Genomic DNA, 25,390 nt, shown 5'->3' on the forward strand with positions numbered 1-25,390 from the left:
GACCATCCAGGGTGAGCTTTGCTGTACCAGTTTTTTTTTTTAATTTTTTAATGTTTGTTTATTTTGAAAAAAAATTTTTTTTAACGTTTATTTATTTTTGAGACAGAGAGAGACAGAGCATGAACGGGGGGAGGGACAGAGAGAGAGGGAGACACAGAATTGGAAGCAGGCTCCAGGCTCTGAGCCATCAGCTGAGAGCCCGACGCGGGGCTCGAACTCATGGACCGCGAGATCGTGACCTGAGCTGAAGTCGGACGCTTAACCGACTGAGCCACCCAGGCGCCCCTTATGTTTGTTTATTTTAAGAGAGAGAGAGCGAGCGAGCCAGAGCGTGAGCAGGGGAGGGGCAGAGAGAGAAGGAGACATAGAATCTGAAGCAGGCTCCAGGCTCTGAGCTGTTGGCACAGAGCCTGATGTGGAGCTCAAACTGACAGGCTGTGAGATCATGACCTGAGCCGAAGTTGGACGCTCAACCGGCTGAGCCACCCAGGCGCCCCTTTTATGCCAGTCTTAAAGACTGCTTCTTCCAGTGGATTTCCAAGGACATGAGGCTTTAGTCTTTTTGTGCCTGTCAGGGCTGTCTTTGCTGGATGCTGATTCAATACCAATGGGAGTTTAAGCCGGGGATGGCAAATACATAGAATGTGTGATACCACTTTTTCTTCCTGTGTCTGGTGGTCATAGCTAATTGGTGGCAACACATGTTGACATGGGATTCAGATATTGACATGGACAATGCTAAGGACTCTGTCCTTAGCACAGTGACTGAAGTTGGTGCTTTACATGAAGCCTGTTTGCTCTCCCTGGTTTAAACCCTTAAATGTTTAAGCAGTAGCCTGGACCATCAGCCAAATACACTGGCTAGCGTTTGGGGGCTCCTAGTTTCTTCTTCGGAAGTCACAGACCAGTCTTGGCCTTTCCCATGGGACTGGGGCAGCTCTCTTACCATCCCACTGTTCAGTGGGTGGGCTTTTAAGTCCACATCCATACTCAATACCCCAGGAGCCAGGAGGCCCCTTAGCTTCTCCCCTGTATTTGTAAAGGGATCTTGACCCAGTCAATACCTATCCCTCATTGCTTAGGGGAGTCAGTACGCTTTCTAGGTCTTCCTAGATGGTGGAAGAGCTCTTTCAGAGTATTTAGCTTGAAAGGTGGTAAAGTGACGACAGCCCATGATGACAGAAGCCTATCATCATCCACTATTTAGTCCTGGTATTTGAAACGATTTTTGAGTTGGTTGCCAATATTTAAAAAGCCAGAGTTCTAGCTTCTCTTGGAAAAAAGTAGGTGGCCTGGGAACTTGGCCAGTGTTCTCTCTGGTGCTATGTAGTTCGTCACAGCCCCTACTCCACTCATTTACCGATTTACATTGCCTGGCCCCTGTAGCCATTTAAATTTGTAGCCACTGACTTGAGTCTTCCTGCCCCTTTGCTCTATTCTCATCATACTAATTGGGGAATCTGGGGCAAATGCTGAGTACGGTCAAGCTGTAAGCTGCAGTCTTTTATTTATTTATTTTATTGACATTTTTTTTAACATTTATTTATTTTTGAGAGACAGAGAGAGCCAGAGCACGAGTGAGGAAGGGCCAGAGAGAGGAGACACAGAATCCAAAGCTCCAGGCTCTGAGCTTGTCAGCACAGAGCCTGAAGTGGGGCTTGAACCCACGAACCGTGGGATCATGACCTGAGCTGAAGTCAGACGCTCAACCAACTGAGCCATCACAGGTACTCCTGTAAGCTTCAGTCTTGATTGGCAGCTGCAGAGTCCACATGACCTGCCCAGGGTCACACAGCTAATAATGGCAGGAGTGGAACTAGAACCCTGATTAGCTCCCTCCTGCCTTAACGTTCTTTCCACTCTCCTCCCATCTTCACAGGGGTTTGGGTGATTGGCAGACCTAGAGGAATCTATGTGGTGCAGTTAAGAAAAATGACTGGAAAGAACATATCTTGGCTTAGTCCCAACTCTGCTGCTTCCTAGTTGTGTGACCTTAAGTGAGTCCCTTCACAGAAGCTCAATTCCCTATATGTAAATTGAGGATATAGTGGACTCAACTTTATAGGAGAATTCTATTCTAAAGTTAGCACTCTGACTTTGGGAAATCTCATTTAGCCCAAAATCACAGTCAGCTTGAAAATCCTTTGGCAAGGAGCCATTTAGAAACCAACATGCTGTCTTTCAATAAGCTAACCAGCGCAGCTGGGTTTTCTTGTTTGAATGTCAGATGAAAGAGTTGGCTTGTGTTTAGGGACGCTGCTGTATGAAGCATTCTCTGTTCATACTCTGGAGAGAGAGGCTTGAGGGAATTCAGACCAACCTGGGGACCAAGAAAATCCTGCTTATTCTGGAATAGACACATAGCGAACAGAACTGGCTGCACCATTTAAATTATGTGCTTTTTTTTTTTTTTCTCTTGTGTTTGCATGCAGTTTAATACACGTAAGTTAGAGATCAGTGTAGTGCAACTCCACACTAATGACGCTTGACTTGCTTGCCAGGAGGATTCAGTGAGATTGTGAATGTAGAGCACGTAGCACCAGACCTGGCACCTCATGGGCACTCAGGAGATGGGTACTCTTTGAGATTGTTGATCCTGGTGTGGCCCTGACATTCTTGGTCATCTTAGGACTGAGGGATGCCCTTGTCCTTTCTTTCTCCCAGCTCTGTGTAAAGTCACCCTGCCATTTGCTGACTGTATTGATCTCCCTCTGTGGATAGGCTGCAATTCCTATTTAAGAGAGTAGCAGGAAAAGCTTTCAGATTTGTATTTTTTTTATATATATATGTATGTATGTGTGTATGTCCAAGTTAACATATAGCGTAGTAATGATTTCAGAGATAGAATTCAGTGATTTATTACTTACATATAACACTCAGTGCTCATCTCAGTAAGTGCCCACCTTAATGCCCATCACCCATTTAGCCCATACTCCCTATCCAACACCCCACCAGCAACCCTCAGTTTGTTCTCTGTATTTAAGAGTCTCTTATGGTTTGTCTACCTCTCTGCTTTTGTCTTATTTTTGCTTCCCTTCCCCTATGTTCATCTGTTTTGTTTCTTAATTCCACATACGAGTGAAATCATGATATTTGCCTTTCTCTGACTGACTTATTTCACTTAGCATAATCCACTCTAGTTCTATCCTTGTTGTTGCAAATGGTAAGATTTCATTCTTTTTGATCATGGAGTAATATTCCTTTGTGTATGTATACTACATCTTCTTTATCCATTCATCAGTCGATGGACATTTGGGCACTTTGGCTATTGTTGATAGTCCTGCTATAAACATTGGGGTGCATGTGCCCCTTTGAATCAGCATTTTTGTATCCTTTGGATAAATACCTAGTATTGCAATTGTTGGATCATAGGGTAGTTCTGTGTTTAATTTTTTGAGGAACTTCCATACTGTTTTCTAGAGTGGCTGCACCAGTTTACATTCCCACCGGCAATACAAAAGAGTTCCTCTTTCTCCACATCCTTGCCAACATCTGTTGTTGCCTGAGTTGTTAATGTTAGCCATTCTGACAGGTGTGAGGTGGTATCTCATTGTGGTTTTGATTTGTATTTCCCTGATGATGATTGATGCTGAGCATCTTTTCATGTGTTCTTTAGCCATCTGGATGTCTTCTTTGGAAAAGTGTCTGTTCATGTCTTTTGCCCATTTCTTCACTGGATTATTTGTTTTTTGGGTATTGAATTTGATAAGTTCTTAATAGATTTTGGATACTAGCCCTTTATCTGATATGTCATTTGCAAATGTCAGATTTGTATTTGAAACTAACCCTTGAACTTTCAAGTCTTCCCAGAAGAAAATACCTATTATCTGTGGCTCTTGGCTTTGGGACTGGTGGGACTACTAATTGCCTATTTTGTTGTAGTGTTAGTCTCTCTGTGCAGGAGCACAAACTTCTTTGCTTGCTCATTGACGGTCTCGCTCATTAGAAAGTAACTTTCATGAAGGTACAAACCGTCTTTCCCAGTTACTGTTGGCTGTGTAGATACCAGTGCAGGTACATAGTGGGACTCTGTAAATGACTGGTGAATTAGTCCTTGTGTGAGAGAGTGACACAAATACTTTTGGACTAGTGCGTGATTAAGGCTGTGACTAAAAAAGAAATTTCATGAAAAGTTAATTCTTTAGCTTAATATAAATGATGGACTTTCCATAGCCCAATAGGCTTTCGAGATACTGGATTTACCATTTTAATTAAAGGCAACAACACTTCCAATGGCCCTGCTATTTATCAGGCATTATGGATACAGAAATGAGTAAGATAGAGTCCTGGCCCTAATAATACAATTTAATGGTCAGAGGTAAGGACAGGTAACTACAACAGTGTAGGATGCCACTTTATAGTAAAGGCATGTGCCAATTGCTTTGGGAATACAGGACTGGAGAAGCGATTCTGGGAAAGCAGGGATGGGGCAGGGCATGACAAAGTCATGTTAAGGAATTCTTAACAGATGAGGTGACATTGACCTGGTAGCTGAGGGACAAGCAGGAAGCTGTCAGATGGTCATGAGTTGTGTTCGTAGTTCCTCCCTGAGTATGTAGAGGTCTTTAGGACAAGTCTTTATTTTTCATCACCCTTGCCTTGTTCCTGGAGAGTCCAGTCAGATGGCCTAAAATCTAAATACCAGCCCCTCTCCACTCTCAATTTGGCTGTGTCATTCCCATTTGGAAGGAGCTGATAGTTTCCTTTGAGTGGGTGCTTTTATGTCATCTAGATTTGTTGGGAATGACACAAAGAGCTCATTTTTCCAGATCACCCAGCACAAGTGTTGTCAGAGTCTTCCTTGTGTCAAAGAAGCAATCCCAGTTGTCCACTCAATAAGTGTTTTCGGAGAGCCTTCTGTGTGTAGCATCATGCTTGTTGTGGGGGTGGAGGAGGGAAGGGGTAAACTATGTTCCTCATCCTCAGTGAGGCCGTAATCTCTCTGGGGCCACACACATACACTCCCCTCTAATACAACATAGAAGGTGGCAAGTGTGACAGAGATAGAAATAGAAAGGAGGAAAGAATTCCTTCTGACATGAGCTAGAAGGTCATTTAAAAATCTAGTGTGTGCAGAAGGGGATTAGTTATAACCCTTGCTTCATGACACATCACCATCATGAGCTGACTGTTGTCTGACTGAGCGGATTGTTTACCGAGCGCTGCCTCTGTGTGCTGAGCACTGTACTAGTCAGCTTATGATCTAGTGGGTAAGATAATTATAATCGAGCATGATCAGGTTTGTGGTAGAGAAACGTAGGTGGCATGGAAGCTTGTGGCATAGGAAGGATTGAATCTTGTTTCAGGGCACAGGGAGGGCCTCTTGGAAAGAGTACAATTGAAGTTGAGACCTAGCTAGGTGAAGAAAGGGAGGACACTTCCTAAAGGAGATGGTCCACAGCATGTGGGAGGGTTCCAAGGGCAGCAAGCTGTGTGGCTGGAGTGCCCTGACCAGTGGAACATGGTAAAGAGATGAGGTATAGACTTGGGTAAGGTTCACACTTGATTGTGAAGGATGTGGGAGGTCACCCAAGGGTGTTCAGCAGGAAGTGACCTGGTCAGATTTTGAGCTAGTCTGGTTGTTGTGTGAAGAATTCTGGGTTGGGGTGAGAGGAGAGAAGGCAGGGACATGAGTTAGGAGGCTGATCCAATGAAAAGCATGGTGACTCTCTGGCCTGAGGTGGAAGCATTGGGGGTCTAGATGCTTAGGAGGCCAGGAGGCACAGCTTGGTGATGAATTGGATGTGGGGGATGTTGAAGGAAGGTAATCCCTGGGTTTCTGGCATGGGTAAATTTTTTTTTTTTTAATATTTTAAAATGTTTATTTATTTTTGAGACAGAGAGACAGACAGAGAGAGAGACAGAGACAGAGAGAGAGTATGAGCAGGGGAAGGGCAGAGAGAGAGACACACACACACCGAATCCGAAGCAGGCTCCAGGCTCTGAGCTGTCCGCACAGAGCCCGACATGGGGCTTGAACTCACAGACCATGAAATCATGACCTGAGCCAAAGTCGGATGCTTAACTGACTGAGCCACCCAGGTGCCCCTGGCATGGGTAACTTGATAGAAGGTGGTGCCTTGGCTGGATGGAGAGCTCCAGAAGAGGGACGGGTCTGTAGGAGAAAATGATGAATTCAATTTGGGGCCCACTGAGTTTGAGGTGCCTAATAGACAGTCAAGTGGGAAATGTCCTGTAGATGATTGGATTTGGGGTCTGGAAGCAGGTCCTGGCTGGAGCTTTGGGAGTCATCAGTTTCAAGATGGTGAAAAATGCCAAATGGATGGGTTGGCCAAGAGGGAATGTAGAGTCAGAGGGGTTTTGCAAGGGGAGCACCCTTAAAGGAAAGCTGAAGGTCCGGAGAGAAAGGCCCTGTGGAGGGGGGTGGCATTTGGAACCCAACTTGAGGAAGGGTTAGACTGGGCATGTGTAGAGGAAGGAAGGCATGCTGGGGCCAGATTGTGATGGCCTCGATGCCAGAACACGGCGTTCAGCACATCACAGAGGATTTCGTGCTGTACTGTCCTCCTCCAGCGTGTGCTGGCTGCCAGCTTGGGGGCCAGGTTGTGGTCTGTCTTCCTGCTTGTGCCTATTCCTGTCTGAGCAGCCCTGCTCTGTGCAAAGGCAGTGGAAGGTTCGGGGTCCTCTTACTCACATTGTCTGTTGTCCCTTGTCCCTCTGCCTTCAGAGCCTTGGGGAGCATCACCTCTCCCAGGAATCCCTGGAAGTACACACCTTAAATGCAGGAAGACATTGAACGAGGACGGCCCAGCTGAAGCAAGGTGTCCGGAACAGGCCATGGCCATGGCCCTGGAAGCCCGGGCCCAGGCCTCTCCCCGACCGGAACCCGAAGAACTCCTTATTGTAAAGCTGGAAGGGGACTCATGGAGACCAGAGAGCAAACCTGGGGAGGAGGGCTTCGACCCTGGCCCTGAGGCTTCCCGCCGGCGCTTCAGGCAGTTCCGGTACAGGGATGCAGCTGGACCCCACGAGGCCTTCAGCCAGCTCTGGGCGCTCTGCTGTCACTGGCTGCGGCCAGAGATCCGCCTCAAAGAGCAGATCCTGGAGCTGCTGGTGCTGGAGCAGTTCCTGACTATCCTACCCAGGGAGGTCCAGGCTTGGGTGCAGGCGCGCCACCCTGAGAGTGGTGAGGAGGCGGTGGCCCTGGTGGAGGACTGGCACCGAGAGGTCCAGGCTGCGGGACAGAGGGTGAGGCGGCGGGGCTATGACTAGATTAATCATTGCCAAAACCACAGTAATAGTAATAATTGTTGTTATCATCGACCAACTGACATATTTATTGAGCACTGCTGTGTAACAGACACTGTCTTCTGTGCTTTCCACCTAATCCTGTTTAATGAGATGGATACCGTTATCCTGATTTTACCAATGAGGAAACTGAGGCAGAGAAAAACAGGTAGTTGGCTCAAGGTCACACGGCATTAGACGGTAGAGCCAGGACGTGAATTCAGGCAGGCTGACACTGAAGGCTGACACATTCAGAACCACTGCCTAAACTGCCTTTCAGGACCATATTCACGGTGCAGTTGATTTGTATTGTGTTTCACATGTGACAAAGCCTTTTTACATACGTGATCTCTTTGGGTGCTTAAGGCAGTAAGGTAGGTAGGTAGACAGAAGTAGCATTATCCTCCTCATTGTATACACTAAACTAAGGCCCAAAAAGTCAGGTGGCTCACAAAGCGCAGTCAGTCCGAACCAGAGCCTAAATCCAGATACTGAGGTTCCAAATTCATTGTTCTTTCTGTACACGACAGATGCCTCATGTGCAAGCCATGGGAATTAAAATACCTCTGAGGCATGAGGCTCAAATGAGATAGTAACTGACATTTCTTGAGCACTCACTGTGTGTCAGACACCGTTCTAACCTTTCTGTATGTATTGCTCATCTAATCAGCACAGCTGCCCGATGAGGTAGGTACTGTTATGTCACTGGTTTTCAAGTGGGTAAACAGAGACTCAGAGGTAAGTGACATGTATAGATTTATATAACTTAAGTGGTAGAGCCAAGATAAGGGAAGTGAAAGCATCGTGGATTTAACACTCATAGTTTCAACAATTTGCAAGAGACTGAAGGCCCATGATACCATTTATAGTTTTTCTAGGGCACGACTTTTGAATCCTGCTTTTGGAGCTGGCATATGTAGAGCAAGTACTTGAACTGGCTGCGGGCTGAGCCAGCCACCCAGAACCTCCATCTCAACATACCCCTGTTCCTTCCCCTTGTTACACGGTCAGTAATTTTTGTGATGTTATATTTAATGATATATTGTTGGGGAAAATTATAGATTGAGAAGATCCCTTGCAAATGGCAGGGGTTTTCTGTACATCATAAAAGGTGAAGCTCTGTACAGATGTGAGATTGGGGGAAGAAAGGTTTATTGTCTGTGGGTTTGCTTTTTGGATTCTTTTTAATTTTTTAATGTTTATTTATTTTTGAGAGAGAGAGAGAGAGAGAGAGAGAGAGAGAGAGAGAGAGAGAGAATGGATGGGGGAGGGGCAGAAAGAGAGGGAGACCCAGAATTGGAAGCAGGCTCCAGGCTCTAAACTGTCAGCACAGAGCCAGACGTGGGGCTTGAACTCACGAACCGTGAGATCATGACCTGATCTAAAGTCAGATGCTTAATCGACTGAGCCACACACGTGCCCCTGCTTTTTGGATTCTTTTACAAACTGATCGAAGACACAGAAAACATAGGATTTAAAGTTAGTTCGAACTAAGTATGAGAGAGTGTACCTTATTCTAATATACCATCCCACCCTCCCGTATTATTTCTTTTAAAGAAACCATCTGTCTTAAGTGGCAGTAAAAAAACAAATGAACTTGAGACCCAGAATTGAGTTAATTGAGAACTGATTTAAATCAAGGTCTTAATGACTCTTTATCTGTAAAATGAGAGGGTTGGACTAGACCAAAAGTTCTCAAACTATACCCTTGTGAGCTGAGCAGAGGTTGAATTGCTTCTAAAATTGAAAAAAATAAATAAATAAATAAGGTAATGGAATGTGCTCTATTATGTATTATTTTCCTGTGACTTTTATTTTTATTTTTTAACTTTCTACCTGCTCCTGAGTGCTCACAGATGTCAAAACAAATGGATAAGTAGCAAAGGAGCTCCCATGCCCCCACATATATGCTTGTGATTTTACATTGCAAGGTACCTGACTCAGTTACATTTTTTGCAAGGAAGACTTTTCCAAGTCTTACTAATGGAATGAAGTATGCTAACTCCATTCCTCAGAGAGAACCGCCTGGAAAAGGCAGCGCTGCTGGGCTAAATGACCTCCAAGATATTTTCCTTAAAGAGACCTCTCAGCTGTGCTCTTGGGTGGGTTTTGGCTTGCTGACTCTGTCGTCACCCTATTGCAGCAACCCTCTCCCCATTAGGTGCATAGGCATTTTTTTAAAATATATTTTTTAAGTTTATTTGTTTATTTTGAGAGAGAGAGAAAGCATGAGTTGGGGAGGGGCAGAGAGAAAATCTTGAGCAGGCTCCACACTGTCGGTGCAGAACCTGATGCAGGGCTCGAAGCTATGAACTGTGAGATCATGACCTGAGCCACAGTTGGATGCTTAACCAGCTGAGCCACCCAGGTGCCCCTGCAGAGGCACTTTTTAAAAAAACAGACTTTATTTTTTAGAGCAGTTTTAGGTTAACAGCAAAACTGAGTAGAAAGTGCAGAGGTTGCTCCTGTACCTCCAGTCCCCATGCATGCACATCATTCCCCACCAGAGTGGCACGTTGATCATGATCGATGAACTTACCTCGACATGTCCTTATCACCCAAAGTCCATAGTTTACATTAGGTGTCACTCTTGGTGTTGTACGTGCTGTGGATTTTGACAAATGTATAACAACATGTATTCACCATTATAGTTCATACGAGATAGTTTCACTGCCCTAAAATCCTTTGTGCTCCGCATATTTATCCTTCCCTTCCCCCAACCCCTAGCAACCATTGATTTTTTTGCTGTCTTCATACTTTCACCTTTTCCAAAGTGTCATATAGTCGGAATCATACAGTATGTATGTAGCCTTTTCAGAATGACTTCTTTCACTTAGGAGTATGCATTTAAAGTCCCTCCATATGTCTGCATGGTTTGATAGCACATTTCTTTTCAGTGTTGAGTAACATTCCATTGTCTAGATGTACTGCAGTTTATTACCTACTGAAGGATATCTTGGATGCTTCCAAGTTTTGGCAATTATGGGTAGAACTGCTATAAACATCCATGTGCAGGCTTTGTGTGGTGCACAGGCATTTTTGATGAATTCTTTACTCATCCCGACTCTAGCCAATATTCTACCAGTTTTTTCCTTCTCCTTGTCACTTGAATCTCCTTCTTTCTGTCTACAGTTGCCATCTACGGGATCAAAACCTTTGCATAGGCGTGGCAGTAGTTAGAGGAGCTAGAGCGGGGAGTGAGGATTGTTGCGGAGTCTAGTCCTGCAATTGCTCTGTAGATTGTAAGATTGTAACTATAACAAAGAGATTTATTTGTTTTTTTCCTTAAATAACCACAGTAGAATGTGGATAAGCACATGTTTGCTCCCTATGAGCCACACAAGACATTGGTGGATGGCCTCACTTGGAATGGATTTTTATGCTCTGGGCCCATACCTGTATATCTTAAGGATAAACATCCCTCTCTTTGAGTGAGGATTGGAGTTTTCCCACCAGCCAAGGGTTTTTTGGAGTTCTGGAAGTTTGGCAAACTCATTAAGTTGCTGAAGGTGGATGTTAATATTTTGAGTCCAAAAATAAGACTCAGAGCAATGTATATAATTGCTACCTTTTGTAAAATAGGGAAGAAGTAAGAGTCTATATTCATAGATGCTTGTGTATAAAGAACCGAAAGGATGTGGAACAGTAGTCACCTGTGGGGAAGAGTAGGGAGAAGGAAGACCCTGGGCAGATGGGACAGGGACAGGGTAGGGATGGGGTATTTTCACTAAATGTACCTTTATATTTTCTGTTTTTGAACCAGGTGAGCATTGAAAATTACCTTTTGAAAAAATTGAAACACGTTTTTTTAAGTTTCTATAATGCAGTGAGGTTGTTACATTGTTGGGGTTTTAGGGCCAGGAAATAACATCTCTTCCATCTCTCAATTTGGAACCAAATGACAGATAAGAAATGAGCTTTATGATTGGTAATGCTGAGTGGGTACTGTCCTCTCTTAATTGGTTATTCCCTTTTATTATATACATGCCCTGTATCTCTGAGTACTCGTTCGCCTGAACTTCTACCTTGAATTTAAGTAGCCACTTCTACTTTCCTTTCGAGTTATAGTGCCTTCTCTTTGCTTCTCCTTCTGTTTGAAGAGTAGATAAGACTTTCTAAAGCAGCACATACTTTTATTGCATTTTAAAATTCCATTTGTAGTTGTCTCTCCTTTTTCTTATATTTACTTTTGAATGTTCCTTGCCTTTCAGCAGGAATATTTAGAGCAATTATATTCAGTTACTGGTGTATCTGTTTTTATGTTTCCTTTTGTCATTTAATGTATACCTGGTTAACTTTTATCTTTATTTGATAACTTAAAAATTAATCGACTTTTGATGTTTAGAGATTAGTTTTTAATGTCATGAAAACTTTACATGATTTATCTCTTTATGATTCAAAAATGTTTGGAACAGTAGCAGCCTCATTGAGATGCTTGTATAGCTTCCCTATGTTGAACAAAACATTAGTCATTTGGTGGTATAAGCGCTGGTCTGTTGACTAATGTCAGTCTCATGGCTTTCCTGTCATACTTTGAGTCATCTTTGGATCTTAAAAAGAGTCTGTTAACCTCTGGACCACAGCTGTACTCCACAGAACATTCCCTGCCCTACCATAATTGGTCTTACTGAACTGACCATTGGGAATTTTGACTGTCTGTGTAGGAATTGGCCTTGTGTGCAGAAGAGACTGGGTCCTTAAAGGCAATGCAGGAATCTCAGCACTGTCCACTGCAGCCAGTGAATCACTGGCCTGAGGGACAGTCCCAGAAGCAATGGGTGAAGAACTCATGCCCTGACCTTCCCGAGCATCTAGACACCAAGATAGTGCCACACCCCTTGAAAGAAAGTGGTGAGTACCAAGAATCAGGGAATGTCCGGGAGGAGAGGTGAGGGGTAGAGGGGGTAAGGAAGGGTGCACAGGGAGTAGGGATGTGCAGAATTCAAGACGGGGTGGATTGGTGTCTGGTGGACACACTGGGAAGTAAGGCAGGTAAGCACTGTGCAAGGAGAGGAAGCGCCCAGCGCTGTTGGCGCCCCACTGAGTCATGCAGCCAGTTCAGGCCAGGGCCGGGGTCACGTGGTGATCATAGGAGTGTGAGGTGGCATCTTACACATGGCCCATCTCTCGAGGCAGCTTAGGAGCCAGACGCTCTAGGATGGAAGTAAAAGGGGACATCTGCCCGGGATACCAGGACAGTCCCAGCTTGATGCAAGCATGGCATCTGGAAAGCTGGAGCCGGGAGGGGTGGTTTCTTGGGAACCAGAGCTTGGGTTTAGGAGACTTCTTCTTCTCCTCAGCTGTCCTCACTCCCCGAGTCCCTACTCTCCCAAAGACGGGGAGTGTTGGAGATTGGGAGGTGACTGCTGAGTCCCAGGTAAGCTGCTGTTTGTCCCTTCCTTCCTGTCCTTACTCCTCCTGTGCCCTTCTCCTCACTCTGTGGCCTGCCCTCAGCAGAAGGACATATGTCCTGGGGTATTAGCCTCTGCCCTTGGCCCCCAGTCTGCTGGCCTCTCCATGGTCATGCTGCTCCTTACGACACTGGCCTCACACATGGTATCCCTGCGTCCGTTATCTTTCCTGGGGCCTGGTCGCGTTGCCAGGCCATTTCCAACTGAGGTCCTTGTCTTGTACATCTCACAGGAAGCCCTGGGCCCCAGCAAACACGCTGAGAAGGAGTTCTGCGAGGACCCCCCAGGAGACAGCTGTGGAAACGGCGTGTCCCTGGGTAAGGAAACCGTGCCCTCTCAAGAAGATGTTGTCGGGTTTCTGGTACACTCAGTTCCCAGAGGCTGTTTCATCACTCCCTTAAGACTTGGGGCTCTGCGAAGTCTGGAGCTTCAGACACAGGAAGAACACATGCGCTCTGTGGCCACAGCACTGGTGGCAGGGGTGGAGCATGGGGCGTGGGGTCTGCCCGGATAGAGGCTGGCGGCTGGCTTCCGAGGGCCTGCCCTCTGGGGGTCGTTTCCTCATTTCCTCAGTACACTCAGCATGCTCCTGGGGCTGTCTCAGAAATCCAGTCTTGGCAGCATCAAACAGGGTCCATCTCTCAGGGGCAGTCCCCAGTGAGCTGAGCCCATGAGACTGATGTACTAAACCACAGTGAGAAGTAAACATCACGGGGCTCAAAACCCACACGGCCAGCACCGACTCCTGTTTTCGTAAGTGCGTCTCCACGGGAGCCAAACAAACACGAACCGTTTCCCTGCGGAGCTTGGGTCAGAATGATGGGTTAGACGTGAGAGAGGGATAAAGTGGAAGAGACAGTGATAGGCCTGCCTCCTGTTGGTGAGGGGAGACATGGGAAGCTTGTGGGTGCCTTGCCTGACAGCATAACTCCTTTTTTACATAAACCATGATATCTTGGGAAGATAGTGTTCAGCAGAACAAACTTTGGGAAGTGTTGAACTGGGTAATCCTGAAGTTTCTTTTAGCTCTCAACTCTTTTTCATCTAGTTTTCCTCGAATATTTATTTATTACAAATTTTTTAAATGTTTATTTTTGAAAGAGAGAGAGAGAGAGACAGAGCACAAGCAGGGGAGGGACAGAGAGAGAGGGAGACACAGAATCTGAAGCAGGCTCTGGGCTGTGAGCTATCAGCATGGAGCCTGATGTGGGGCTCGAATTCACAAACCGTGAGGTCATGACCTGAGCCGAAGTCAGATACTTAACTGACTGAGCCACCCAGGCACCTGACCTTGAATATTTATTTTAATGAAAGGCTTCCTGTTTTTTTTTTTAATATGAAATTTATTGTCAAATTGGTTTCCATACAACACCCAGTGCCCATCCCAACAGGTGTCCTCCTCAATACCCATCACCCACTTTCTCCTCCCTCCCGCCCCCCATCAACCTTCAGTTTATTTTCAGTTTTTAAAAAAAAAATTTTTAATGTTTGTTTATTTTTGAGAGAGACAGAGACAGAGCTTGAGCGGGGGAGGGGCAGAGAGAGAGGGAGACACAGAATCTGAAGCAGGCTCCAGGCTCTGAGCTGTCAGCACAGAGCCCGTCACGGGGCTCGAACCCATGGACCGTGAGATCATGACCTGAGCCAAAGTCAGACGCCCAACTGACTGAGCCACCCAGGTGCCCCAGTTTATTTTCAGTTTTTAAGAGTCTCTTATGGTTTGGCTCCCTCCCTCTCTTTTATTTTTTCTTTCCCCTCCCCCATAGTCTTCTGTTAAGTTTCTCAGGATCCACATAAGAGTGAAAACATATGGTATCTGTCTTTCTCTGTATGCCTTATTTCACTTAGCATAACACCCTCCAGTTCCATCCATGTTGCTACAAATGGCCAAATTTCATTCTTTCTCATTGGCAAGTAGTATTCCATTGTGTATATAAACCACACTTTCTTTATCCATTCATCAGTTGATGGACATTTAGGCTCTTTCCATAGTTTAGCCATTGCTGAAAGTGCTGCTGTAAACATTGGGGTATAAGTGCCCCTAAGCATCAGCACTCCTATATCCCTTGGGTAAATTCCTAGTAGTGCTATTGCTGGGTCAGAGGGTAGATCTATTTTTAATTTTTTGAGGAACCTCTACACTGTTTTCCAGAGCGGCTGCATCAGTTTGCATTCCCACCAACAGTGTAAGAGGTTTCCCGTTTCTACACATCCTCTCCAGCATCTATAGTATCCTGATTCGTTTATTTTAGCCACTCTGACTGGCGTGAGGTGATATCTCAGTGGGTTTTGATTTGTATTTCCCTGATGAGGAGTGACGTTGAGCATCTTTTCATGTGCCTGTTGCCATCTGGATGTCTTCTTTAGAGAAGTGTCTATTCATGTTTTCTGCCCATTTCTTCACTGGGTTATTTGTTTTTCGGGTGTGGAGTTTGGTGAGTTCTTTATAGATTTTGGATACTAACCCTTTGTCTGATACGTCATTTGCAAATATCTTTTCCCATTCTGTCGGTTGCCTTTTAGTTTTGTTGATTGTTTCCTTTGCAGTGCAGAAGCTTTTTATCTTCATGAGGTCCCAATAGTTCATTTTTGCTTTTAATTCCCTTGCCTTTGGAGATGTGTCAAGTAAGAAATTGCTGTGGCTGAGGTCAGAAAGGTTTTTCCCTGCTTTCTCCTCCCTGCTTTCTTGTCTCACATTCAGGTCCTTTATTTTTGTGAATGGTGTAAGAAAGTGGTCTAGTTTCATTCTTCTGCATGTTGCTGTCCAGTTCCCCCGACACCATTTGTTAAAAAGACTTTTTTCCATTGGATATTCTTTACTGCTTTGTCAAAGATTAGTTGGCCATACTTTTGTGGGTCCAGTTCTGGAGTCTCTATTCTATTCCATTGGTCTATGTGTCTGTTTTTGTGCCAATACCATGCTGTCTTGATGATTTTAGCTTTGTAGTAGAGGCTAAAGTCTGGGATTGTGATGAGGCTGTTTTGTTGGGACAGCAGTCCTTTCTTTAGACATTGCAAAGTGTTTTAAAAAATAAGAAAATATATTTTCTCATGTTTTTGGACGTTGAGAGGAGGACATGCTCCAGTCACAGTACAAAGTGGTTCCGCAGTGTCACGGCAGACCCTAGGTTCTTTTTCTCTCCTCTGCCGTCCTCAGTGTCAGCTTTGCACTAAAGTTATCATGTGTCATAATCAAAAGATACATGCCAATGGCAGTTGGGCTCACAAGTTTCCTAGTGAGAGAGACTCTCTCTGTCTCTCTCCCTGTCTCTTACACACACACACACACACACACACACACACACACACACACACTGAATGAGTGAGAGAGAGGGAAACCTTTCCTCCAGCCATTAAATTCATTCTGCTTGGGCTAGTTTAGGCCACGTGCCCATCTGTGGACAGGACCACTCACTCTTTGTGTGATATGTTTCGTAGCAACAACAAAGAAAGCAAATGAACAGAGCAAACTGGTCAATTAATGTTGGGAATTGGCATGGGAATGTCTGAATAGCTGCGTGCAGGGCAGTGCTCCGTTCCAGGGGCAGTTTGGACGAGCACTCTGCTCAGTGTGTCATTTGTACTTAATCTTTTTTTTCTTTCTTTCTATTAGGGGCTCCAGTTTCCAAACCAGGTATCAACTGCCAGCGAGAGCAAGGACCAGGATTTTGGCGTCCGAGCTTTATCAATTCTGGAAAGAGGAACACTGCAGATTGCACCTTGGATAATGAGCAAACAAAACCAGCCCAGGCATCAGCCTGGACAGATTCCAGGGCCTGGGAGGAACAACACCAATGGGACACGGAGGACATGAAGGTGTCAGGTGTGCACTGGGGCTATGAGGAGACCAAGACTTTTCTGGCAATTTTGAGTGAGTCTCCTTTCTCTGAAAAGCTCCGGACTTGTCACCAGAACCGCCAGGTTTACCGGGCCATTGCAGAGCGGCTGAGGGCAAGGGGCTTCCTGCGGACACTGGAGCAGTGTCGCTACAGAGTCAAAAACCTCCTGCGGAACTACCGGAAAGCCAAGAGCAGCCACCCACCAGGGACCTGCCCCTTCTATGAGGAGCTGGAGGCCCTGGTGAGGGCGCGGACAGCCATCAGAGCCACCGATGGCCCAGGAGAGGCTGTGGTGCTCCCCAGGCTGGGGGACAGTGATGCAGAGATGGATGAACAGGAGGAAGGGGGCTGGGAGCCTGAAGAGACAGCAGAAGATTGTAATGGTGATGACCTGGCCACTGATGAGTCTGTCCAGGAGCCCAGGATTCCAGGGGGCCCAGCTCTGTTCCAGAGTCGTATTGGTAAGCACAAGGGGGTTTAGTGGATCCTGACTCCAACTCTCCTACCAGCCAAACCTCTGCTCCCTGAGTTCAGGGCACAGACTGGATCGCAAGTCCAGATTGATGCCACTGGTGTTAAGTTCCTTAGATTGTCCTCAAACTCCTACTCTTTCCTTCTATGATCAATTTCCTAGAATGAGTTTTCTTAGTTATAGAAGCAAACTTTTAAAAACTTAAGGGACCTTAAAGAGCTAATTCAGTATTAGTTGACCCTTGAACAATGCAGGGCTAGAGTACTGATCTCTGCTCGTTTGATCGATGCACATTCAACTTTTGACTCCCGACAAACTTGACCATTGGTAGCATACTATGGACCAGAAGCCTTACTGATAGTATAAATAACATGTATTTATATGTTATATGTATTATATGTATATTCTTACAGTAAAGCAAGCTAGAGAAAAGGTGTTGTTAAAATCATAAGAAAATACATTTACACTACTGTATTATATATATAAAAAAATCTGTTGTATAAATGAATCTGTGCAGTTCAGACCCATCAACTATATTTGCCAAAGTGTGTCACTAGGAGTATGGATGGTCATAGTGTTACACGAGTGTTCCTTTTTTTTTTAAGTTTTTAATGTTTATTTTTTTGAGAGGGACAGAGACAGTGTGACTGGGGTAGGGGCAGAGAGAGTGAGAGAGAGAGAATCCCAAGCAGGCTCCACGCCACCAGCACAGAGCCTGATGTGGGGCTCAAACCCACGAAACCATGAGATTATGACCTGAGCCAAAACCAAGTGTTGGACGCCTAACCGACCGAGCCACCCAGGTGCTCCACACGAGTGTACTTTTAAGTTTAATGTGCATGAGAACATCAACTTGTGATTTTACGGTAAATTTAGGTAAGGAAAGATACTGAGTGAAGTTTTTAATATATAACAGAAATCACAACAGTATATAGTTGAACAAGTGATGTTTGAGAAACACCCAGTCATTGTAAAAGTGGAAAAACACTGAAGCCCAAGAGATGGAATGTCTTATGTAAAGTTACACAGTGAGGTAGGGGCAGAGTCAGGATCAGAGCCCAGAGTTCCTGCCTCCATCTTTATGTAGTTTTCCTCTCCACGATGCTGCCTCCCCAGGCTGCATCATTTACCTGCTGAGGAACTGAGAACAGAACACTTCCTGTTCATTCCTCCAAAAAGAGGAAAGGGCATCCTTAGTTGGATGCTCTTGTAACATTATTTGAGTTACGTTTCTGTCTAGGGACTCTCAGTTCCCTTGTTTGTTCAGAAGAAAGTTCATAAAATAAAACTAGAGGAATGTATTGAATAGATATAGAGAAAGTCTCTTAGATCCCAATTACAGGCCTTTCCCCACACCAGTCAACTGAAGCCAGAAGTGGGGTCACCTGGTATAATATGGCCACCTATATCTTTTTCAGCTAAGGCTCAAGAGTTAATGGAAAGTCTTAGAATTGGGTGGGGGTGGGAGGCTCTGGCGCACCCCTCAGAAGCAAGGGAATATTCTTTGCTGGTGCCCCAGGTGCCTGGGAAATTTCTCCGTTGCCTGTGTTCTAGGCATGTATTGGAACGGGGGCCCCTGATCCCTGATGACCTGGGCTAGTCTCATTATGCCTCACAGTTCTGAACTCTTCACTCCCGACAGCAGGTGTGCACTGGGGCTACGAGGAGACCAAGGCCTTCCTGACCATTCTCAGTGAGTCCCCATTCTCTGAAAAGCTTCGCACGTGCCACCAGAACAGCCAGGTTTACCGGGCCATTGCAGAGCGGCTGTGTGCACAGGGCTTCCTGCGGACACTGGAGCAATGTCGGTACAGATTCAAAAACCTCCTTCGAAGCTACCGGAAAGCCAAGAGCAGCCACCCACCAGGGACCTGCCCCTTCTATGAGGAGCTGGACTCACTGATGAGGGCACGGACTGCGGTCAGAGCCATGGGAACCCTCAGGGAGGCAGCGAGTCTCTCTAGGTCTGGGCAGAGCAGTACTGAGGCTGACGACCAGGAGGCCTGGGATGAGATGGCAGATGAAGTTGGCCTCAAATCTCCCACCCTGTGTCCAGACATCCCAGACACTGGTAAGCCTGGAGTAATTCGATGTCCACCAAATCCACAGGCATGAGAGATTAAGGGGGCCGGATCATTATCATTTGCCTCTGAACTACAAGAGTGGGTGGAATTGACCAGGAAAAGCATTTGTGATTTGCTTAGTGTAATTGCCCAAATGAGAGAAGTAGTCAGGTCTTGATTTTACGGGGATTTTTTGGTAAATTATAGAGTTTATTCAATTTCACAAGATAAGAGGCTATATGGAATGTACTAGGAGAGGGAGGTGTTCCTTATTGAGTAGAGGGATGGGGAAGTTGGCCAGAGAGACTGACTAGCTGATTGTGTGTGTGGCCTGGGCCTCATGGCTCCCTTGGCAGGGTCACCATGTTCCAGGCTCTGTTCTCTGCTTTGCAGGTCACACATTTATATATGCACTGGAACTTGAGCAGTTTCACATTAGTCACATCATAAGATGTGAGATAGAAAATATAAGATACATGGGGCGCCTGGGGGCTCTGTCGGTTAAGCGTCCGACTTCAGCTCAGGTCATGATCTCATAGTCTGTGAGTTCGAGCCCCACATTGGGCTCTGTGCTGACAGCTCAGAGCCTGGAGCCTGCTTCAGATTCTGTGTCTCTCTCTCTCTGCCCCTCTCCCTGCTCACACAGTCTCTTTCTCTCAAAAATAAACATTAAAAAAAAAAAAAGAAAATATAGGATATCATTGTAGCTAAATTTGTAAGACACAAAATAAGATATATAAGTAGATATTAACTAATGAAAGAAGAAAACTACATTTCTGTGTATTTTCAGGTTTTGAGATGAGGCATAAGGACGAAGACCAGATTTCAGAGCAAGATATTTTTGAGGATTTGCCTGGAGCCTTATCAAAATGTACTGGAGAGGATGTTTGCCACCCTCATGACTGGGGGCAAGACAGTGAAAATGAAGGTGGAGGTGAAGGGCAGTGGGGAAATCCCCCCCAGGAGCAGTGGGAAGAATGTTCTTCTGAAGAGGACTTAGAAAAACTTATCGACCACCAAGGCCTGTACCTGGAAGAGAAACCCTACAAGTGTGACACGTGTGTGAAAAGCTTCAGTCGGAGCTCGCACTTCATTGCCCACCAGCGGATCCACACAGGCGAGAAGCCTTACAAATGCCCTGAATGTGGGAAAGGCTTTAGCGATCGCTCCAACCTCAATACCCATCAGAGAATCCACACAGGAGAGAAGCCCTACAGGTGCCTTGAGTGTGGGAAAAGCTTTAGCGATCACTCCAATCTTGTCACCCACCAGAGAATCCACACAGGGGAAAAGCCCTATAAATGTGGGCAATGCTGGAAAAGCTTCAACCAGAGCTCCAACCTCCTGAAACATCAGAGAATCCACGTGGGAGGCAATCCTGATCATTGCTGCGAGGCAGGGGAAACCTTTGGCCAAAGCCCATCCTTCAGTGTTCCCTGGAGGAACTCTACGGAAGAGACATCTCTTGAACAACCTCAGAGTGCCAGCAAGAACTTGAATTCTGGCCCACATGGCACCAGCTCAGGGGAAAAGCTGTATCCGTGTCCTGAATGTGGAAGAGCCTTCTCTAAGAGCTCTGCCCTCATTAGTCACCAAAGGATCCATACGGGAGAGAAGCCGTATGAATGTGCTGAATGTGGGAAGAACTTCAGTAAGAGCTCCACGCTGGCTAACCACCAGCGAACCCACACGGGGGAGAAGCCATACACGTGTGTGGACTGTGGGAAGGGCTTCAGTGAGCGCTCCAAGCTCATCACGCACCAGAGAGTGCACACGGGAGAGAAACCCTACAAATGCCTTGAGTGTGGCAAGTTCTTTCGTGACCGTTCCAACCTCATTACTCACCAGCGGATTCACACGGGAGAGAAGCCTTACAAGTGCAGAGAGTGTGGGAAATGTTTTAACCAGAGCTCCAGTCTCATTATTCACCAGAGAATCCACACTGGGGAGAAGCCCTACAAGTGCACAGAGTGTGGCAAAGACTTCAACAATAGCTCCCATTTCAGCGCCCACCGGAGAACCCACGCAGGAGGAAAAGCATCGTAGGAGGCCCCCCGCCCCCCGTCATGGCAAAGAGATAAACGCATATTGAAATCTCCCCAGAGCGTAAGATGTGTGCTAGGAGCTTTCCGAATTCTTAAGCTTGGTGTATACCCAGGCAAGTTATCTTGGCCTAATCCAGGTTATTTGGAAGTGAATTACAGATGCTAAGGGTCTGGATTTGAAGGCACTTTTCTTAAGTGTAATTTGTTTTTCTCCTGTTAAAAAACCCTGTGCAACCCTCAGGCCCTCCTTATATTTGCTGTCACGTGAGGACTTGATCAGTGTTTGAGCCAAACTGGTCATGTAGGAGTTTAGAGGTACATTAGGGGTCCTGAGTAGTGAGTCCAAACCTCGCTGTGCCTTCACACTGTCCACAGGTACACGTGTTCTGTTGGCACACATCAAATTCTCACGTGGCGGATTTCGGTTGGGGTGTATCCGTACAGGAGAGCTTTAAGACTGGCGAGAGAGGGCATAATTGGGAATCAGTGGCTTAAAGCAGACCGCCATGACCTCAGCAAAGAGGAGGAACCTCAGTGATGTCCTTGATAAATTATTAACAATAGCAAAAGTAGCTGTTATTTATCGAGCATTTACTCTGGCAGGCTCCGTGCTAAGCACTTTGTGCACATCATCTCATCTCCTCCTCACAGCGGTGCCGGGAGATAGGTACTAATAGTGTCCCCATTTCCCAGAGGAGAGAGCCGAGGCTTGGGAAAGCCAAGTAACTTGCCTGGTGGCGCATCTGAAAATGGCAGAGGCAGGCTTTAACCAGATCTGTCTCTGGAGCCTAAGGTGTTCCTGACCATTCTCCTGAATCCACTTCTGCATTAGGGCAGGTAACTCAGGTGTGAGGATCCCAAAGCACTTTGTGGACCACATTTCCTACTAAAATTCCTTTATGAATTCTCCTTTTAGCAAATAGGGAAACCGAGAATCCCTAAAGAGCAGAGGGCCTGGGATGGTCTGAACCGGCAATGCTTTGAGCAAGACTGAGCTATTATTAAAGCACTTGCTGTGGATTTCTATCTTTGCAACAATATGGGTGAGCGATACAGGGGGTTGAGACAGGGAAGACCTGTAACCACAGTGATGTTTCTCCCCATGAGATACTGCTTTGGGGAAGGAAATGGGGTTTAAGAATTTCCCTTTCCTCAGGGAGTCAGTCCTGCTCAAGTTAGACTTGGCTGAACTGAACGTTAAGCCTTACAGGAACTTGGGCCTCTAGTTTTGCCTCCCCGGGCCTTTCCCTGTTGGCAGAAGCTGTGTTTCTGATGGCCATGCCATGGCTGATCAGGGGGGAGGTGGGAGGAGTTGGTGTGCTCCCATTGAGAGGGCACTGAATGCTGTCCTGCAGCCCAGCTGCATGGCACAATTTCATCCTGTGAGAAGGAGCGTGAGGCAGTCGGGTCCTCACATGCTGAAGAATGCAGTGGTCAGGACCTATGGGTGCCCTGGGTTCTCCCTGCTTTATCCCGTTCCTGCACCCCCGGTCGGGGATAGCTCCCTGCCTCCAGGCTGCAAAAAGAAGTTTGTGTTTAGTCACTTTGTGGAGAAGGGTAACCCCCTTTGGGGACGGGGGTGCAGAGCTTTGAAGTACTGAGTGGGTGCGGGTGTGGTGCGAAGCCACAGGCTGCTGTCTGAACTTCCGTCCTGGGGCTGCTGCGGATGGCATTGGCTCCCCAGTGTGTACGTACCCGGGACTTCCAGATCTGTCTCCTGCCCTGGGCTCTCCTCTTAGGAGCCCGGTCTCCGCCCTGCCAGTCCAACCTGAGTGACTCCGGGGCCTCTCCAGCCACCTGTGCCCCCCCTCCTCCCCCCCCCCCCCAACGCACTGTGACCCCCTGCAGCCATCTTCAGCCTGGGCCCATCCATTTGGCATGCACGTTACGTACACACTGGCCCACAAAGCAGCCTCCTTCATACAACGCCGGTGAGGCACACACAGTCAGACTCCTACAGACTCAGGGCCCCAGACACGCTCTCCCTCCTAAGGGCATTTTCCAGTGGGCCGTGGTTCCCCAGCACCATGGTAGGTTCCCAGTGGAGCCTACGGTCAGAATGAATGTGGTGAAGCATCCCCTTCTCTCAGTCTTGATGCCACCTCTCCTTCCGATGCTCCTTAGTGTCCTCTCTGAGCAGCAGACACCAGTGTCGAGCCCCTGCCCAGGCTGCGACTGGAGGCTCGTGCTACATGTAGCGTGAGGTCAGGGAAGGCCTGGCAAGAGAGGGGTTCAAGTTGTGCCGGAGTCCAGGGGGGCAGCCGCTGCTTCCCACGGCTCCTGGCTGCTGTCTCTCCCGACATCACCATTACCACTACCGTGTCTTTAGCGCCATCTTTTCCGTCACTCTGACTAGAGGCAAATCTGGAACTATCTCCACCTCCCTCTACTTCCCCGCCCCATGCTGGGGACCTCACTGCCCTCTGGTGCACTTCCCACCCGGTCCCTGTCAGAACACTGGGAGGAGCCTGCGCCCGGTGACCCTGCCCTGTGCTGCCCGGAGGAAGAGGCCCCTCTTCTCAGTGTGGCTCAGGCTCCCCGCTTCTCAAGGCTGAGAGCTGCTTTGTTCTAAGAGCCACTTAGCTGAGTCAAGAGCGTCAGAACGGGCAAGGGCAGGATCCAGTTGAACAATTTTACCTACACACAGTGAACAGGTAGAAAAAGGGTCCACACAGACATCACGTTTCTAATGAGGGTGCGGTGAGGGATTCCCTTGATATGGGAACCATTCTGATCCTGTCTGCTATTACGTAATACTTTCTGAAGTCACATTTATTTTTCACATTTTCATTGTTGGAAAAGACTCCATAACTGTGGCGCCTAGAGGGTGAGGAAGGGAGAAAAAGGAAACACAATGTGCCTCTAAGGCTGGTTCTGGATCAGCCTTACAGATTCATGTGAGCCCAAGCAGGAGAGGAGCCTCGGGCAGCAGTGACTGAGCCACTGGCACTGGAATCTCTTGGGAGTCACCAGGGCTCAGGGAGCCCTACTGTGGTGCCAAGTGACAAATATAACACCTGGGGGAAAGGACTCCCCTTCTTTCTTCAATGTAGAACATGGCCTGGCCTCAGTTCTTTGGGGCGTCCACAGACCACAGAGAAGCTTCTGCAAAGTTAGAGGCAATGGAGATGAGCATGAGGGTCAAGGGCATGTCCTGGTGATGGTGAGGAGCTGCTTTGAGACCCTCCAACTTCACCGGGTAGGGGGGTGGGCAGGGCAGAAGAATACCCCTATAGACAGCAGCCGACAAGGAAAAGCTTGTTCACGATCATATATGCAGCCCCTGACCCAACCCCAGTCCTGAAGTTTCCCAGAAACAGAGGAGGTGAGGCAAGCCAGGCTGGAGGTCACGCTAAGCCCTTCCGGCACATCCTGGGCATTTTCTCCAGGGACTTTCCTTGAGCAACTAATTTCTTATGAAAACTAGACATTGGTGATTGATCTTAGTGACTGTGAAATGAAAATGGGATAAATTTTGGCCACCAGGAGGCTCAGAGGTTCAAGATCCAGTTCCAAAAACTGAGCAGGCCCTTTTGGTTAGCAATTTGTGCATCGATCCCTGACTTCATTTAGTCTGGCTTTGTTTTCACTTCCTTATCTTTTACTATTTTCTGTTTTTTTTGGTGGTATGTACATCTCTTAAAGCTGGTCAAATCCTATTTTGGGATGCAGTGGCCTGATGAATTAATAAATTATTCTGATTAAACAAAGAAAAAATAAGGCTGTTTTGGATTCTTCTGGCATTTTCCTTGTTGAACTCAAAGCATGGAGGAAAGGGGGTGTAAATCAGGGGTACACATTGAGGCTGTGGGGGAGGATTGGGGCGCATGATCTCATACCCTTTGTGCTGGACTGGTATCTTCCTTTCACTGTTCTCCGTGGTTCTTCATACATGAGTGGATGTACGAGCTCATGAGGCGTTGCCTTTTGTCCATAACAGGTGGCTCCTCGGTCTGCTGGCCATCTCCACATGTCTGCTTTGATATTTCCCCTGGGGTCTCTGTGCTAGGAAATCTGAGGTATCTGGGACCCAAATGATGCAAAGATTATGGATGAAAAGAAAGAAAGCCTTGCCAAAGGGGCCGAATTTTACCTGACTCTTCTGATTTGCCCCCCCCTCCCCCGCCCCCCAGTTCAGGAACAGAGCTGACACACTTTGTACTTGAGGAGGGCCCAGGTGGAGGGTCTCTATGGGGGTTCTTTCCCCTCCTTTCTTCACCTACCCCTTCTGGTAATGTCCAGAAGACGTTGTGGCTGAAGACACTTAAGTTTCCTAATCAAATTTCAGTCTGTATTTTTGTGAAGTGGGTTA

At 46.8% G+C, this 25,390-nt stretch overlaps 1 protein-coding gene across 8 annotated transcripts in view; it reads left to right on the top strand.

Annotated features, from left to right (window-relative positions):
* The window catches only part of ZSCAN20 (zinc finger and SCAN domain containing 20), a 26,248-nt gene extending 1,430 nt beyond the window's left edge, over positions 1–24,818 (top strand). For 4 of the 8 annotated variants that reach the window (XM_015070279.3, XM_015070278.3, XM_015070280.3 and 1 more), the window contains exons 2-8: positions 6,689–7,209; positions 11,913–12,099; positions 12,549–12,625; positions 12,892–12,976; positions 16,273–16,959; positions 18,613–19,041; positions 19,824–24,817. In XM_015070279.3, coding sequence (XP_014925765.1) covers positions 6,799–7,209; positions 11,913–12,099; positions 12,549–12,625; positions 12,892–12,976; positions 16,273–16,959; positions 18,613–19,041; positions 19,824–21,079 — 3,132 coding nt within the window. In that variant the 5' untranslated portion in view covers positions 6,689–6,798 and the 3' untranslated portion in view covers positions 21,080–24,817. The other 4 variants (XM_053211012.1, XM_053211017.1, XM_015070281.3 and 1 more) reach the window with 4 other exon arrangements.
* The last annotated feature ends 572 nt before the right edge of the window (positions 24,819–25,390 follow it).

Source organism: Acinonyx jubatus, chromosome C1 (genome assembly GCF_027475565.1).
Source record: "Acinonyx jubatus isolate Ajub_Pintada_27869175 chromosome C1, VMU_Ajub_asm_v1.0, whole genome shotgun sequence".
NCBI lineage: Eukaryota > Metazoa > Chordata > Mammalia > Carnivora > Felidae > Acinonyx > Acinonyx jubatus.